This window comes from Aulonocara stuartgranti (genome assembly GCF_965226115.1).
Source record: "Aulonocara stuartgranti genome assembly, chromosome: 17".
In the NCBI taxonomy this organism is placed as follows: domain Eukaryota; kingdom Metazoa; phylum Chordata; class Actinopteri; order Cichliformes; family Cichlidae; genus Aulonocara; species Aulonocara stuartgranti.
In genome coordinates this window covers 28,901,002-28,915,067 of record NC_138953.1, presented here as the reverse complement: position 1 = coordinate 28,915,067, position 14,066 = coordinate 28,901,002, and the positions used below count along the sequence as shown (strand labels likewise).

The 14,066-nt window shown below is 42.2% G+C and overlaps 1 protein-coding gene across 2 annotated transcripts in view; it reads right to left on the bottom strand.

Annotated features, from left to right (window-relative positions):
- LOC309692480 (protein O-mannosyl-transferase TMTC2-like) overlaps positions 1-14,066 on the bottom strand; it is a 68,703-nt gene that overhangs the window by 25,812 nt on the left and 28,825 nt on the right. For both annotated transcript variants that reach the window (XM_082511031.1, XM_082511030.1), the window contains exon 2: positions 9,798-10,413. In XM_082511031.1, the coding sequence (XP_082367157.1) occupies positions 9,798-10,413 (616 nt within the window). The remainder of the gene's footprint in view (positions 1-9,797; positions 10,414-14,066) is intronic.

Below are 14,066 nucleotides of genomic sequence, written 5' to 3'. Positions count from 1 at the left end.
TATCCACGTTCTCCCTTGACTTAATATTCTCTCCATCGGCCTCTTTCTGCACATAAAACATAGCTCCTAAGCCTTCATCCTTAAACTGCCACTCATTATTAACTCTGCTTTTATAAATCCCAGAAGTGTGTGGTGTGCCTGTTGACACTGTAGCGTGCAGAGTGTTTAAAACATGTTTCAAGACAAGGCACCCTACAGTTGACTTCATATTTGTGCTGTTTAAAGCCGCCTTGGACTGACGTAAGACAGCAGGGAAACAATCTTCCTGACTTTTCTTGTTTAAGGCATGTCCCATTTAAACAAACAAACTCCTCATAATGCTTTGGAACGTGGTGGGCAGCTCATGCAGAGCATTTTTTTAATCAAAATCTTATATTCTTATCCTTTGTGATTAGAAACCTTGAGTTGAAGTTGTGCCTTTGGGGTGATTCGTTCTCAATGACATGTGCATGGAAAGGCCTACAAAGTGTTGGACGCCCTGCATTTTTATAACAAACATCCAGCAGCCTGTCTTATTTGAGGCATTAACAGTGACATAGTACACTGTGATGAAAGGTACAATGAGGCACGTATTCGGTGCTTTTTCCAGCACTCCAACGTATTCTGTATTGTGCTGACTTGGCGCAGCTCATCCAAGTCATCAGACGGCAGCGTGGCTGGCACTGAGAACGGCTGACTTTGATAGAGTGACCCAATTATCTCAATGTTCTCCTCATGAAAGCTTTGCTGCTGCTGGCACAGAGACCTGTAATGAGATAGGTCACAGGGTGAAGCTTTGCACGCCGTCCAGAACAATAGCTGATCAAAGAAGAGGCGCTGTCCATGTTGGGCTGACTTTTAAAGAGCTTCCTGGGTGTGTAATGTCAGGTCATCAGTATCAGAAAGAGACAGTAAAAGTCAGGGCTGGGTGATGCTGCTGAAGAGCTGTCATGTATCTGATTTAGACTTTAATCATTAAAGCTGATTATTATTGGAGCTGTGTATAAGGAGCTAAAATGCACGTTCCAAATATGAAAATTATAATGAGCCTCTTGAAAGATATGCTTATGCGAAGACGATCAGATTTAATTGCCCCCGTGAAAATGATGTAAGCCTCTAATTACTCAAGCTTTTATCTGAATGAAAGCCAGATGCAGTCTTTCATTTACACTTAGCCACATACAGTAAATATGCATCTGCATTAAGCTAACAAAAAAAAGCAAATCCATCGGACTTGATTTTTTCATGAAACATGCAAATAGGTATTGGCTCTACTCCTGAAGCTGTTTAGTCACTGAGAAAATGTCCAGAAGAACATTTTGTCCACTGTAGTAGCAATATTTAACAACTAGCAGTAGCCGTTAGCTAGTTAAAGGTACATAAAAGAGAACCCAGCAGATACTGAAATGGTGTTGTGCCCCTCATTTTCAGATGTCAGATCAGATGGATGGCAAAACCCCTAGAAATTAGAAAATACTGTCGCTTTCATATTTTTGTTATGAAAAAAGAAAATGCATCTCTTTAAGGCAATACCCTTTTTTAATTAAAATTTATGGGAGAACTGCAATAAGACACTACACTGGATATTCATTCAATATACCTATGACATAAGAAGAGTCACAAGAGCTTGATGCATTCATTTTCTTACCTATAAACAAAATTTAAAAAGCGGTCCAAGCATGTTATTTGCCCTATGTCTGATTTTCCCCACTGAGCAAAACATTTGTTTAACCTTTAGCTTCACCACATGTTTCTTAAAATTAATGTTTGGGTGTTTTTTAGTTGGACCACTTTACAAAGTAAGCAAGATTCGGGGGCTAAGTATATAAAAATAAGCTTGCCTTGCCAGCATCCACAGGAATGCAAGCTAAATAGAGAGCATGCAGCAGATCTTGCAACAGGGGCCATCATTTCATAGCCGAATGCTTCTGCTACAGGATAATTGGCACAACATTCATCAAGCCGTCAGCTGGTTAAACTAACCTTAATCTGTGTGTCTGGGGCATTCATTGAGACAAATGAGGAGGAGAAGTCCACACCAATTCAACTTCGACTTTGTAAGCCTGCCATCAAATCCCTCCCATTGTCCATCTACCTCCACTAAAACATTTGCCGTCATCTTTGATTACACTGCAGATGTGGACGTTGATGTTGCACGTGCAAGTTCAACGTGTCAAGTATGGAGGATTAAAGTAAATAAATTCCTAACATCTAATCTATTTTTCTTGAAGGAACTACTTTTAATTTCATACCTTGGATTTAAAGATTTTCATGCAATACTTTATCTGAAAGGTACAATCACTGATATTCGTGTTTTTCATGCAAGTAAATGCTTGAAACCCCAGGCCTTCCATGCTGTTGCTATGAAACAGATAGCTGTGCTTGGGAAGACGCCTCCCGGCTCTTGTTGTTAGTTACATGGGTTGCGTATAATCTTGTACAGATTAGCCAAAACACCATGCACCAGCTGCAAATAACAGTTCTACAATACTTCTAAGTTATGTATTTAGACTCAAAGGTATATATATATATATATAATATATATATTAGGGGTGCAACGATATTCGTATCGATATTGAACCGTTCGATACAGTGCTTTCGGTTCGGTACGCATACAGTGGGGCAAAAAAGTATTTAGTCAGCCACCGATTGTGCAAGTTCCCCCACTTAAAATGATGACAGAGGTCAGTAATTTGCACCAGAGGTACACTTCAACTGTGAGAGACAGAATGTGAAAAAAAAATCCATGAATTCACATGGTAGGATTTGTAAAGAATTTATTCGTAAATTAGGGTGGAAAATAAGTATTTGGTCACCTCAAACAAGGAAAATCTCTGGCTCTCACAGACCTGTAACGTCTTCTGTAAGAAGCTTTTCTGTCCCCCACTCGTTACCTGTATGAATGGCACCTGTTTGAGCTCATCATCTGTATAAAAGACACCTGTCCACAGCCTCAAACAGTTAGACTCCAAACTCCGCCATGGCCAAGACCAAAGAGCTTTCGAAGGACACCAGGAAAAGTATTGTAGACCTGCACCAGGCTGGGAAGAGTGAATCTACAATAGGCAAGCAGCTTGGTGTGAAAAAAATCAACTGTGGGAGCAATCATCAGAAAATGGAAGACATACAAGACCACTGATAATCTCCCTCGATCTGGGGCTCCACGCAAGATCTCATCCCGTGGGGTCAAAATGATCATGAGAACGGTGAGCAAAGATCCCAGAACCACACGGGGGGACCTGGTGAATGACCTGCAGAGAGCTGGGACCAAAGTAACAAAGGTCACCATCAGTAACACACTACAACGGCAGGGAATCAAATCCCGCAGTGCCAGACGTGTTCCGCTGCTGAAGCCAGTGCATGTCCAGGCCCGTCTGAAGTTTGCCAGAGAGCACATGGATGATACAGCAGAGGATTGGGAGAATGTCATGTGGTCAGATGAAACCAAAGTAGAACTTTTTGGTATAAACTCAACTCGTCGTGTTTGGAGGAAGACGAATACTGAGTTGCATCCCAAGAACACCATACCTACTGTGAAGCATGGGGGTGGAAACATCATGCTATGGGGCTGTTTTTCTGCCAAGGGGACAGGACGACTGATCCGTGTTAAGGACAGAATGAATGGGGCCATGTATCGTGAGATTTTGAGCCAAAACCTCCTTCCATCAGTGAGAACTTTGAAGATGAAACGAGGCTGGGTCTTCCAACATGACAATGATCCAAAACACACCGCCCGGGCAACAAAGGAGTGGCTCCGTAAGAAGCATTTGAAAGTCCTGGAGTGGCCTAGCCAGTCTCCAGACCTCAACCCCATAGAAAATCTGTGGCGGGAGTTGAAAGTCCGTGTTGCTCGGCAACAGCCCCAAAACATCACTGCTCTCGAGAAGATCTGCATGGAGGAATGGGCCAAAATACCAGCTACTGTGTGTGCAAACCTGGTAAAGACCTATAGTAAACGTTTGACCTCTGTTATTGCCAACAAAGGTTATGTTACAAAGTATTGAGTTGTATTTTTGTTATTGACCAAATACTTATTTTCCACCCTGATTTACGAATAAATTCTTTACAAATCCTACCATGTGGATTCATGGATTTTTTTTTTTTTTCACATTCTGTCTCTCACAGTTGAAGTGTACCTCTGGTGCAAATTACTGACCTCTGTCATCATTTTAGGTGGGGGAACTTGCACAATCGGTGGCTGACTAAATACTTTTTTGCCCCACTGTATGTATCGAACAATACAAAATTTGTAATTTATTTTATCAACTTTCCTTCTGACGATGCTGTCTGTGTTGAGCGCTCAGTGAATCTGCGTTCGACTACTCCGCCTAGGGTCGACAGTGCAGCCTAGGCGGAGTAGTCGAACGCAGATTCACTGAGCGCTCAACACAGACAGCATCGTCAGAAGGAAGAGCGCAGGGCAAGCTAGCGAGACAGAAGTTAAGCTCTCCTTACAACATGGACCTCCCCCACCCTCATTCAGATCTGGCGTTTGGAATTATTTTGGTTTTCATGTGACGTATGACCCTGAAGGTAAGCGAGTCATGGACTAAAGTAAAACAGTATGTTGGATGTGCCATGCAATGCTCAATTACATGGGTGGGAACTAGTGTGTTAGCGCAGTTAGTTCGTTAACGTGTTGGCCGTCTAGCCCCATGCACGGGGCGATAGGCGGTAGCTCGTTAACGGAGATTTGCCGTGTTGTGGCGTTAAGGTCATTTCAACGAGATTAACCTGAAAGCACTAGTGGGAACACAACGAATATGACTGCACATTTACGCCGACATCATCCTAGTGCAAAGACAAGTGGAAGCAGAAAAAAAAACAAGCAAGCATGCTACTAACTTTAGCCGAGTCATTTAGACAGCTGTTTAATATGCTGCTGAGAATATAGCCCAGAAGAAGTGGATAGTATAGCTTTTATTTTGGAAAGAGACATTTCTCTGTAATAAACTCTCTTTTCCAAAGATGAGTGATTCCTCAATCAGATACAGGGCTCGCAACGTCCCGGGGCTAGCGATTTTTTCAGTCGGGGTACCAAAATCTATCTCTGCCCTGCCCGTCGAGCTATTGTAGGAAGGAAAAATATATGTCAATGCTTTTGCATTCTTTCGGAAATGTAGCTGGGTAATTATGTCATTGGCATCGGTGAGCCACTGTCAATATGTGACATATTGAAATCGCGTTTGAATTTGCGCTTGTTTTTTTGCTTTCACTTTGCAATCGCGCGAACTGTGTATAGAGAGCGACAGCACTGATCTGTGAGTGATGATAATTTGCGCACCAATTCCTCTGACATCGTCTTATTAATTGTTAGCTTACTATGCAAACATGACAAGTGAAATCTCCCGCAGCTTAAACATATGAGAGGTTGATCGCGCAGAGAATCGCTGAGCTTATGTGAGTGCGTGTGTAAAAGCAGCAGGATATATATTTGACTACGATGACCTGGATGACTGAGAACCTTCACAGACAGATATATATTTTAGTTCTGCTGAGCCAAATAAGACAGGTCAGGGTGAAGAAGTGACAGCCAAAGAAAAGCTTACCACAAAACGGAGAAGTTATGACAAATCAGACTATAAGGCAAAAAGAAAGTGCAGCTTTATGGTTTCATGGACAAAAGAATTTCTGTGGCTGCAATATGACGAGCTAAATAACCAGGGCTGCACATAAGTGGTCCGCAGGTGCGCATTCGCTGTCAAAATAAAAAACACGCACAAGGGTTAGGGTTAAATTTAAAAACTGTACTTTTGAGTTAAAATATATATTTATAATTTTAATAAATGACAAATTAAAAAGGCATGAACATTTTTTTTGTATCGAAAAAATATCGAACCGTGACACCAAAGTATCGAACCGAACCGAACCGTGAATTTTGTGTATCGTTGCACCCCTAATATATATATATATGCCAAACATTTCATCAACCCCTGGGTTTACGAAATGTTTGGCTTTCCTTGGCTTTTCCTGATACAAACAAAAAGAAACTATTTTCTTGGGCCTGTTGTCAACATGCTTGTTTTTGCAACTGACAAACCCAGAATTGCGAAACAAAGACATAATGTCTGGGATATAAGCCTCATTCTGTTTTCTCAATGCACCGCGGCTCTAACACCTCACCTTCATCTGTTTCCATCTATCACCACCTAACTCTCCCTCCATCCTACCTTGTTTCATTTGAAATCTCATCTCAATCTTATTAGAGAGTTAACAAGATGAGAAATGGAGTGCTGGTCGAAACACACCTGTCCCCTCTGCTGCACTGGAGCTGCTTTTGGAGCGTTTCCTTTTTTGTTCATAGCTGCTGTGAAGTAGCTCATTCAGGTGATTTGATGTTGATGATTTTGTATTATTCAACTTCATTTGGAAGAAAGCATGAAAACGTGTATTCAGACAAAATCACAATATGCACCATTGTTCTCTGAAGCACGTCTTTGCAGTCTCTCCACCTAAGATACTATCCAATTCAATAGCAACTGATTAAGCCTCAGTGGCAACAGGAGAACCCCCCATTCCCAAAGTGCTTTAAGGGCACCGTGGGCAAGAAAAACCAAGAATAGATAAAGGAAAGGAAGTGAGAGCATAGTTTCCTTCTCCCTCACTTGCTCTTTCTCTCACTTTATCCATCTCCCTTGTTTTCCCATGCGTCCCGAGACGTCTGGCTCATAATGGAGGAAATGATTGCCCCCATGGCTGGCCCCAGCACGTAACGAGCTCTTTGCCAAGATAACTGTGACTAGTCCAGCAGACAAGGGCATTGCCAGATTGATAAATGAGCCAGATGTGCCGGAGGCAACAGGAGTTGCTGGGGGGTTGGCACCGACCTGATGGGCTGGCACAAGAATGCTGGCCAGGGTTATTGTGTGTGGGCAAAGAGGTGCAGGTTGCTGTTAATATCTCTGCTACACAGCTTGATAAACACACAATAAAATCTGACTTTCCATAATTCTGTCTGTGAAGCTATGAGACAGGTTGCGACAGGCTGAAATAACATTAAACTTTCAAGTCAGCTCTGGAAGCTTTCTGTGAATAAGCCGAAAGTGTCTAATCAAGACTGTATACAGCATTAGATGGCTCGCAATTTGCAAATTCAAAGTTAGAAATGGGTACATGCAGCAACCTCTAGGGCTTAAAAAAAAGCCAACACACAAACACCAATTCCTGCAGTACCATTTTCCACTTGAGGCTGACTCCAAAAACAAGTCAGCGTTTATAGCGTGGCACAAAGAATGTGGTGCTAACTGACAACTAATATAGCCCTCTCTGTGGTACAGAGTGACCGAGAAGTATGGGTTTCAATTTTAGGACACTGTTTTTTTACATCTGTTATCAAGCATTAATTAGCAAGTACAATTTATGAATACTGCTTTCACCAAGGTTGATAGCATTAGCAGATAGCTTTGAAATACACACAGTGGTTTGTTTAATGTCATGGTTGCTTTGTGGAATTCTTTCTTAGTATATTTAGTTCTTTTCTGAGTTGGTGTAGAGTTAAATCCTCCCTTGGTGTTTGACTGTTTTGCTTCAGTAAGTCTCCTGTCTTTGCTTCACTCTTGTGTCTGTATTTTCCCTTTTTTGTTTTCCTGCTTTTGTTGATAGTTAGTTGCTCCATGTAATTTGCTTTTAGTTTAGCTTACTTTGTATTATCTTCTGTGATTCAGTTCAGCTGTGTCTCGTTCCGCTCAGCTGTCTCGACTTTTGCCCTTTTGTGCGTGTGGGTATTCCTGTCCTCCCTTTAGTCATTTTTCAGAGTAACTGTGATCTTGCCCCAGTGTTTTTCCTAGCCTTATGTTTAATTTTTACAGTTTTCAGTTCCTGTTTTGGACTTTGCGTTTCGTCTTTTCAGAGGACCTAAAGCTAGCCTGAATAAATGTTTCACCCTTTCTACCAGAAATTCCACCAGTCTTTGGGTCCTCATCCACATAACGTGTAACACTTCTAGCTGCAGGGCATCTTTTATATAACCTATGTTTGGTTAACATTAGCCAAAACAAGTCCAGCTTAGGCTGGTTTTCGGTTGACCCCATGCTGACCCACGTATGTCCTGCTTTGTAGCTTCTTTGGGATATTTTCACTTCTTGGATCGATTAGCTTCAGTAGATGAAATTAGCTTACGTTACCTAATTTACCTAGCTTACCTATTGATGTGAACAAATTGCTAAGCAGTCCATATAGCACCATATAGCTAGTCCAGCAACTCTTAGTCCTCCAAATTTTCAAATTACACTACAGTCCATTTACACATTAGTATTTTTAAAAAGTCTTTATCTTGTAAAAATGGCCTACATATGGCAATTTATGTACATAAATATAATATAAACTTCCCATTTGGTTCTTACTTTGTTTTTATTTCATACAAAGTGAAATATTGTAGTCTGGAACAAAAAAAAGTGATAAAATATATGTTTTCTGTAGAACGTAAAAGATCATTTTCACACTCTCTAAAGGCAATGTTGCACAAACCCCTTTAAAACCAGGTTTTTTCTTTTTCACTCATGTATCTTTGCTTGTATTACAGCTATTTTTTCTCCATCAGCATATGCAAATACTTGTTATACTAGATGACTGAGTACAATTTGAAAGGCAGGTGCTTTTTTGTATCTACTATGGTCTACTGGCTGTGAAAGCACATATAATTCCAGGTTCTCATGCCAAGAACATAGTAAAGAAGCAGACTTTGACTTCTCTGGTCTCTTATCTCTCTGGGCCACTGACTGCAAACTTCTTATAACAGTCATGGTTATTTATTCTCCCAAAAACAACTCCTGAAGAAGATGGTAACGAATGTGTTTTCGTTGGAATGCTGGCAGCATAAAGAAGACACGAATGTGCTGACACTCTATACATAACAGAGAGTGCCACAAGACATTTGAGATGAACTGTACAAGGTTGCATCAGAAACCTTCAAGCAAACATAGGTATTTATAGATGTTTCCACAAGAAGAGATTACTATAAACAGATCCTCATGCAGACACATGCACATTTAGAGTGAGACTGTCCTTGTACAGTAAACCCAAGGGGACTTTTTATTACACTAGTTATGCATTTTACAAGGGCCATCATGTTGGCTGAAGAGCAGCTTCTCTAATCAAATGAGGAGTGTGGAGTCACACACTCTTTCCCATAATCAGATGAGTCACCACGTCAAGGTTGTCTTCCTTAAATAACTTAACTTTGGAAGGGGGGGGGGGGGAATTGAGCCATGCCGGGTTTCCCTGCAGAGGAAGCACATGTTATCTTTGTGTGTGTACATCTGTGTATTAACTGTGTGTATAACCAAATACACCTGAGAAGGATGTGCTGTTGCTTCTCTGCACATACCTTTTGTCACCTTCAAATGAGAAATCAACTCACCCCTGAAATAGCTTTTTCCTGTCCAAGCCCCGTTTCCTCAAATGCACATGTATCCACGCATATGAGTCCGAGATCCTAATTTAGATTTCCTTGCATGAATGTGTATCCATTTACTGCAGCAAATTGAAGGTGGTGGCAGCATTGTAAGGAAGTGAAAAACTTCCAATCTTCCTGTTTAGCAGGCGAATGAGGAAAGCTTATTTTTCATGCAGCAACTACGGAGTCTGCATAAGCAAACAGCTTTCCTAATTACACCACTAATGAAAGGCAAACACACAATTCACACACAAACAAAACCTTGTTAAATACACACAAAACCTAATCCAGGAACCATTAACAGCTGGCAGGCTGAGGCTCACCTCTAAGGGAAGGAAGAGGAAATTGGGGTGCGCAGAGATGCCAAAACAAGAGCCAGTGAAAATACACAGACATTTACCCCCGGCGGCAAGAATTCATTTACCTTTCCTAATAGGTGAAGAAGTGCCTGGCGAAACCGGAGCCTCTGGAACACGAAAAGGTCATACACAGCTGACACAGCCAGCACCGTCACCCCCTGCTCCTTCCAAAGCATGCTGGCTGCTGCAAACCACAGGCTGCCCAGCATCCAGCCCCAGCACCTGATGACAGAGCCTCCACCACATTGCCTGTTCTGGAAGGCCCCATGTGGCACCGGTCGGAGTCCACAGTGTCGCACATAGCAGAGAAGAGACAGCAAGAAAAACAAAGCGGCACCAACGTCCGCCCTTCCCACCACACCAGCGACTGCTTCAGTGTGAATCGGGTGGGAGGCAAAAAGAAGGCCTGCCAAAAGGCTCCACAATCCCCCACCCAGCAGCGGCCGGCTGAAGGCTGTGACAAGGGCTGTGACCAGGCCGTGCAGCACCACATTCATTAAGTGGTAGCCCCAAGGGTTGAGGCTGTGCAGGGAGTAGTTGAGGCGGAAGGAGAGGGTGCAGAGTGGACGGAAAGACTTGTGGCTGCCACTGTGAGTGAGCAAAGTGCCCCAGAAGTCGTCATACAGGATGTTGGTCCAGGGAGTCTCAGGGAGAAGGTCCTGGTTGGTCTTGATGGCTCGGCTGAAAGAACAAAAGGAATAGGTATGAGGCGTTTATTGATTTAATATTGATATTTGGTGCTATGAGCCAACATTTTCAACATACAAGTATGGGTGTAGTCAGTTTAAAATATTAGATTAAAGCAACTTTAAGGTCAACATTCTTTAAAATGTGTTTTCAACTGCGTGTATTAACAAAGAATTTCTTTGCAGAAGCCCTTACGTAGCATCCATCTGAATTGTGTACACGGAGATAGGAGTCATTTGGAATACCAAGTTTTCTATCTTGCTAATCATGCACTCATAAGTGAAACTTAATAGCCAAATGCAATGAGAACACCACAGAGTATTTGATTAAACACAGAGACGTGCACGCTGCTGAGCTCTCACACACGCAGCATGCGCATATGTCACATGTACCTGCAAGCACACACACACACAGACAGGTGGTATAACACCCCCGAGGTTCTGCGGATTCTCGTAATTAGCGTCTCATTACTGAGGGACATGAGCAGCATTCGTGTACAGTCACAGACGGCAACAAATGAAGATCACAGCAGAGACTGATGAATGGGATCGCTGCTACAACAACAACAACTCGAAGCCAGGTTAGTGAAAGAAAAAGCTTGCGTAGATATTCCGCAGATTTATAAGTGTTTGCCAGGAGAAAAGTGAGACCACAAAATAAAGACAAAGGAATCAGTAACAGAGGGGAAACTGCAGTGAAATTTACATTTTCCATACACTTTAATAAACTTGAACAAACTGACCTTTAACAAACTTTAGTCAGTCAAATGATAAAAGTCACTGAATGGCTTGTTAAATTTTTATTTACTTTTTTCTGTAATCATTAAATTTCCAAGAAATCATTTGTCACTGTGGTCTGCTCACTGCAATAAGTCAGTAATATTGTTATCATAACTACAAAGTCACCAACTTAGCCACACACACACACACACACACACACACACACACACACACACACACACACACACGCTCTCACACACACACACACACACAGATTCCTCCATCAGTTACCACAGCAACCAATGCAGATATAGAAATCAATCTTTTAAATGACAACGCAACAGTCAGTCCTAAAAATGTGATTTGCCTAATAAACCAGGTAGTTAATTTTTGTTTATATAATTCAGTTTTATAAAACTGCATTTTCACCAGATCAGTGCAAAGATCTGAGTTATTGAGTTATTTTCCCATTGACTAAAATAGGCAATATCTGAAATTCCTGGGTAAATGGTAAATGGCCTGTATTTATATAGCGCTTTACTAGTCCCTAAGGACCCCAAAGCGCTTTACATATCCAGTCATCCACCCATTCACACACTGGTGATGGCAAGCTACATTGCAGCCACAGCCACCCTGGGGCGCACTGACAGAGGCGAGGCTGCCGGACACTGGCGCCACCGGGCCCTCTGACCACCACCAGTAGGCAACGGGTGAAGTGTCTTGCCCAAGGACACAACGACCGAGACTGTCCAAGCCGGGCTCGAACCGGCAACCTTCCGATTACAAGGCGAACTCCCAACTCTTGAGCCACGATCGAGAGAAAGCGAGAGAAGCCCTCTTTTCGTGGAAAGCAGCGGTGCATTTCCAGTTAGTTTTTTTTTGCAGCATTTGCTTTCCCATCATGAACAGCCATGTCAGATAACAATTATTCTTGCTTCACAGCTGCATGCATACAGCAACCATTCAACATATAATTTATATCAATTTCTGTCCAGACTTGTTCTTCAAATTGTGCAATATAAAATGTCACCACTGAAGACAAAAAACAAAACAAAAAAACGTGTCCTTGTTCTTTCATGTGCTCACTACATCCTAACACCTTCAGTGTGACTTTCTTCTTTTCCTCCTCCTTGGGAGCTCCATTTTTACCATCCTTCGTCTAATATATCCACTATCCTTCCTCTGCACCTTTCCAAACCATCACAAGCTTGCCTCTCCAATTTTGCCTCCGAACTGCTCAACCTGAGCCGTTCCTCTCATACATTTCTAATCCTGTCCCTCCTGGTCACGCCCAATGAAAATCATAAATCCTTAACTCTGCCACCTCCAGCTTGTAAACCTTCCCCTTTACTCTTGCTACCATTCTTCTGTCACAAATCACACTTGTCTCCATCCACTCCACCCTGCCTGCACTCTCTTCTTCACCTTTCCTGTGCACAGTCCATTGGCTTGAATGGTTGAAGCCAGGTATTTAAACTCATCCACCTCATCAATACTTCCAGTCCTTGCATATTCACAGCTTCAGTCCCTACATTTAAAGGCCTTTATTTTTTTTACCTATTACCTCTGACAACACCTACCCATGATCCTCCTCCTCCTGTCTTCGGAGCACAGTTTCCGCTCCACTGGCATCCTACTGATCAACTGTACCAAAGGCGGTTGTTGTTAACTGATCTGGTATGGATGTGTAATTGATGGCTCGCATATATGATTTGGCATTGATTTTCTGCTCAATGTCCTTCCTGACGCAACCCAGGCCTGTGACCAGCGTGTGCCGGGGCCCACACCCCACACCCACTCAAGATGACTTTGACCTTTCATCACTTCATCCTTGGGTTCAAGTGCCAAATCTTCCATCATCACATGGAAGAGATATTGCATTTACAACAATGAAACAAAATTACCTACAGCCAGCTAAGCCATAAAAATAAGTGCAGCATTTGAAAAGCAGGACTGATGCACTGATGGACTGGTGAAAGAAGCTGGCAGAATTATTGGAACAAGTCTGCCAGAGATCAGTAATATCTTCCCCACTCGCTGTCTGAGGAGGGTGCACAGTATCCTGCGGGACCAACATCACCCTGTGCGCCACCTTTTCCATCTGCTGCCCTCAGGGAGAAGGTACAGGTCTATACAGGCCAGAACATCCAGACTGGCCAACAGCCTGTATCCACAGGCTGTGAGGCTCCTGAACTCTCTGCCCCCCTCTCACGGACAATAACCATATCCAACTTCTTAATAGCAATGAACTGGTCTGCATTGGTGCATCATATCTTTATTCTCTTCACCCTCCTGCCCCCCCCCCCCCTCTTTCTTAAATAGATAACTATCATATCTGATATAATATCTCACAGTACAATAATATAGAATGGGTTGCATTGTTGTATTTTGTCATGTTTCTCAGGTCTTTGTCTGAATTTCTACGAACATTATTGCTAAGGATTGTCTTATTGCATTGGAGTCACACTGGGTTAAATATGTACACTTGGGTTTTAAGGGGTATTTATTATTTTCTTCTTTTTTTTGGGTTGTATGGAAGCCCCAAACGCAATTTCATTGTTCTTGACAATGACAATAAATAAATAAATACTAATACTAAATAAATGAAAGGGGGATTGAAAACACCAGAACACCAGTGTCTGCACTGAAAAATCTGCCGAGTGTTTGATGGATAGTAATTTGATGCAATGTCAAGTATCACTGAGGCAGTGTGGTTTTCAAAGAAGGGTTGCATGCTGTCGAGAATGCAGCCTAATGAGTACCTACGAGGTGACTGGAGCAGACAAAGAAAATATTACTGTAGATCAAATTATAGTGGATGTAGAAAAACAGAGAAGCCCACAATACAAGAAATATGCCACTAATTGTTGGAACAGGAAATAAGAGTAAACTGTGTTTAATTTATAACACAGAGAAAACCAAAAGATA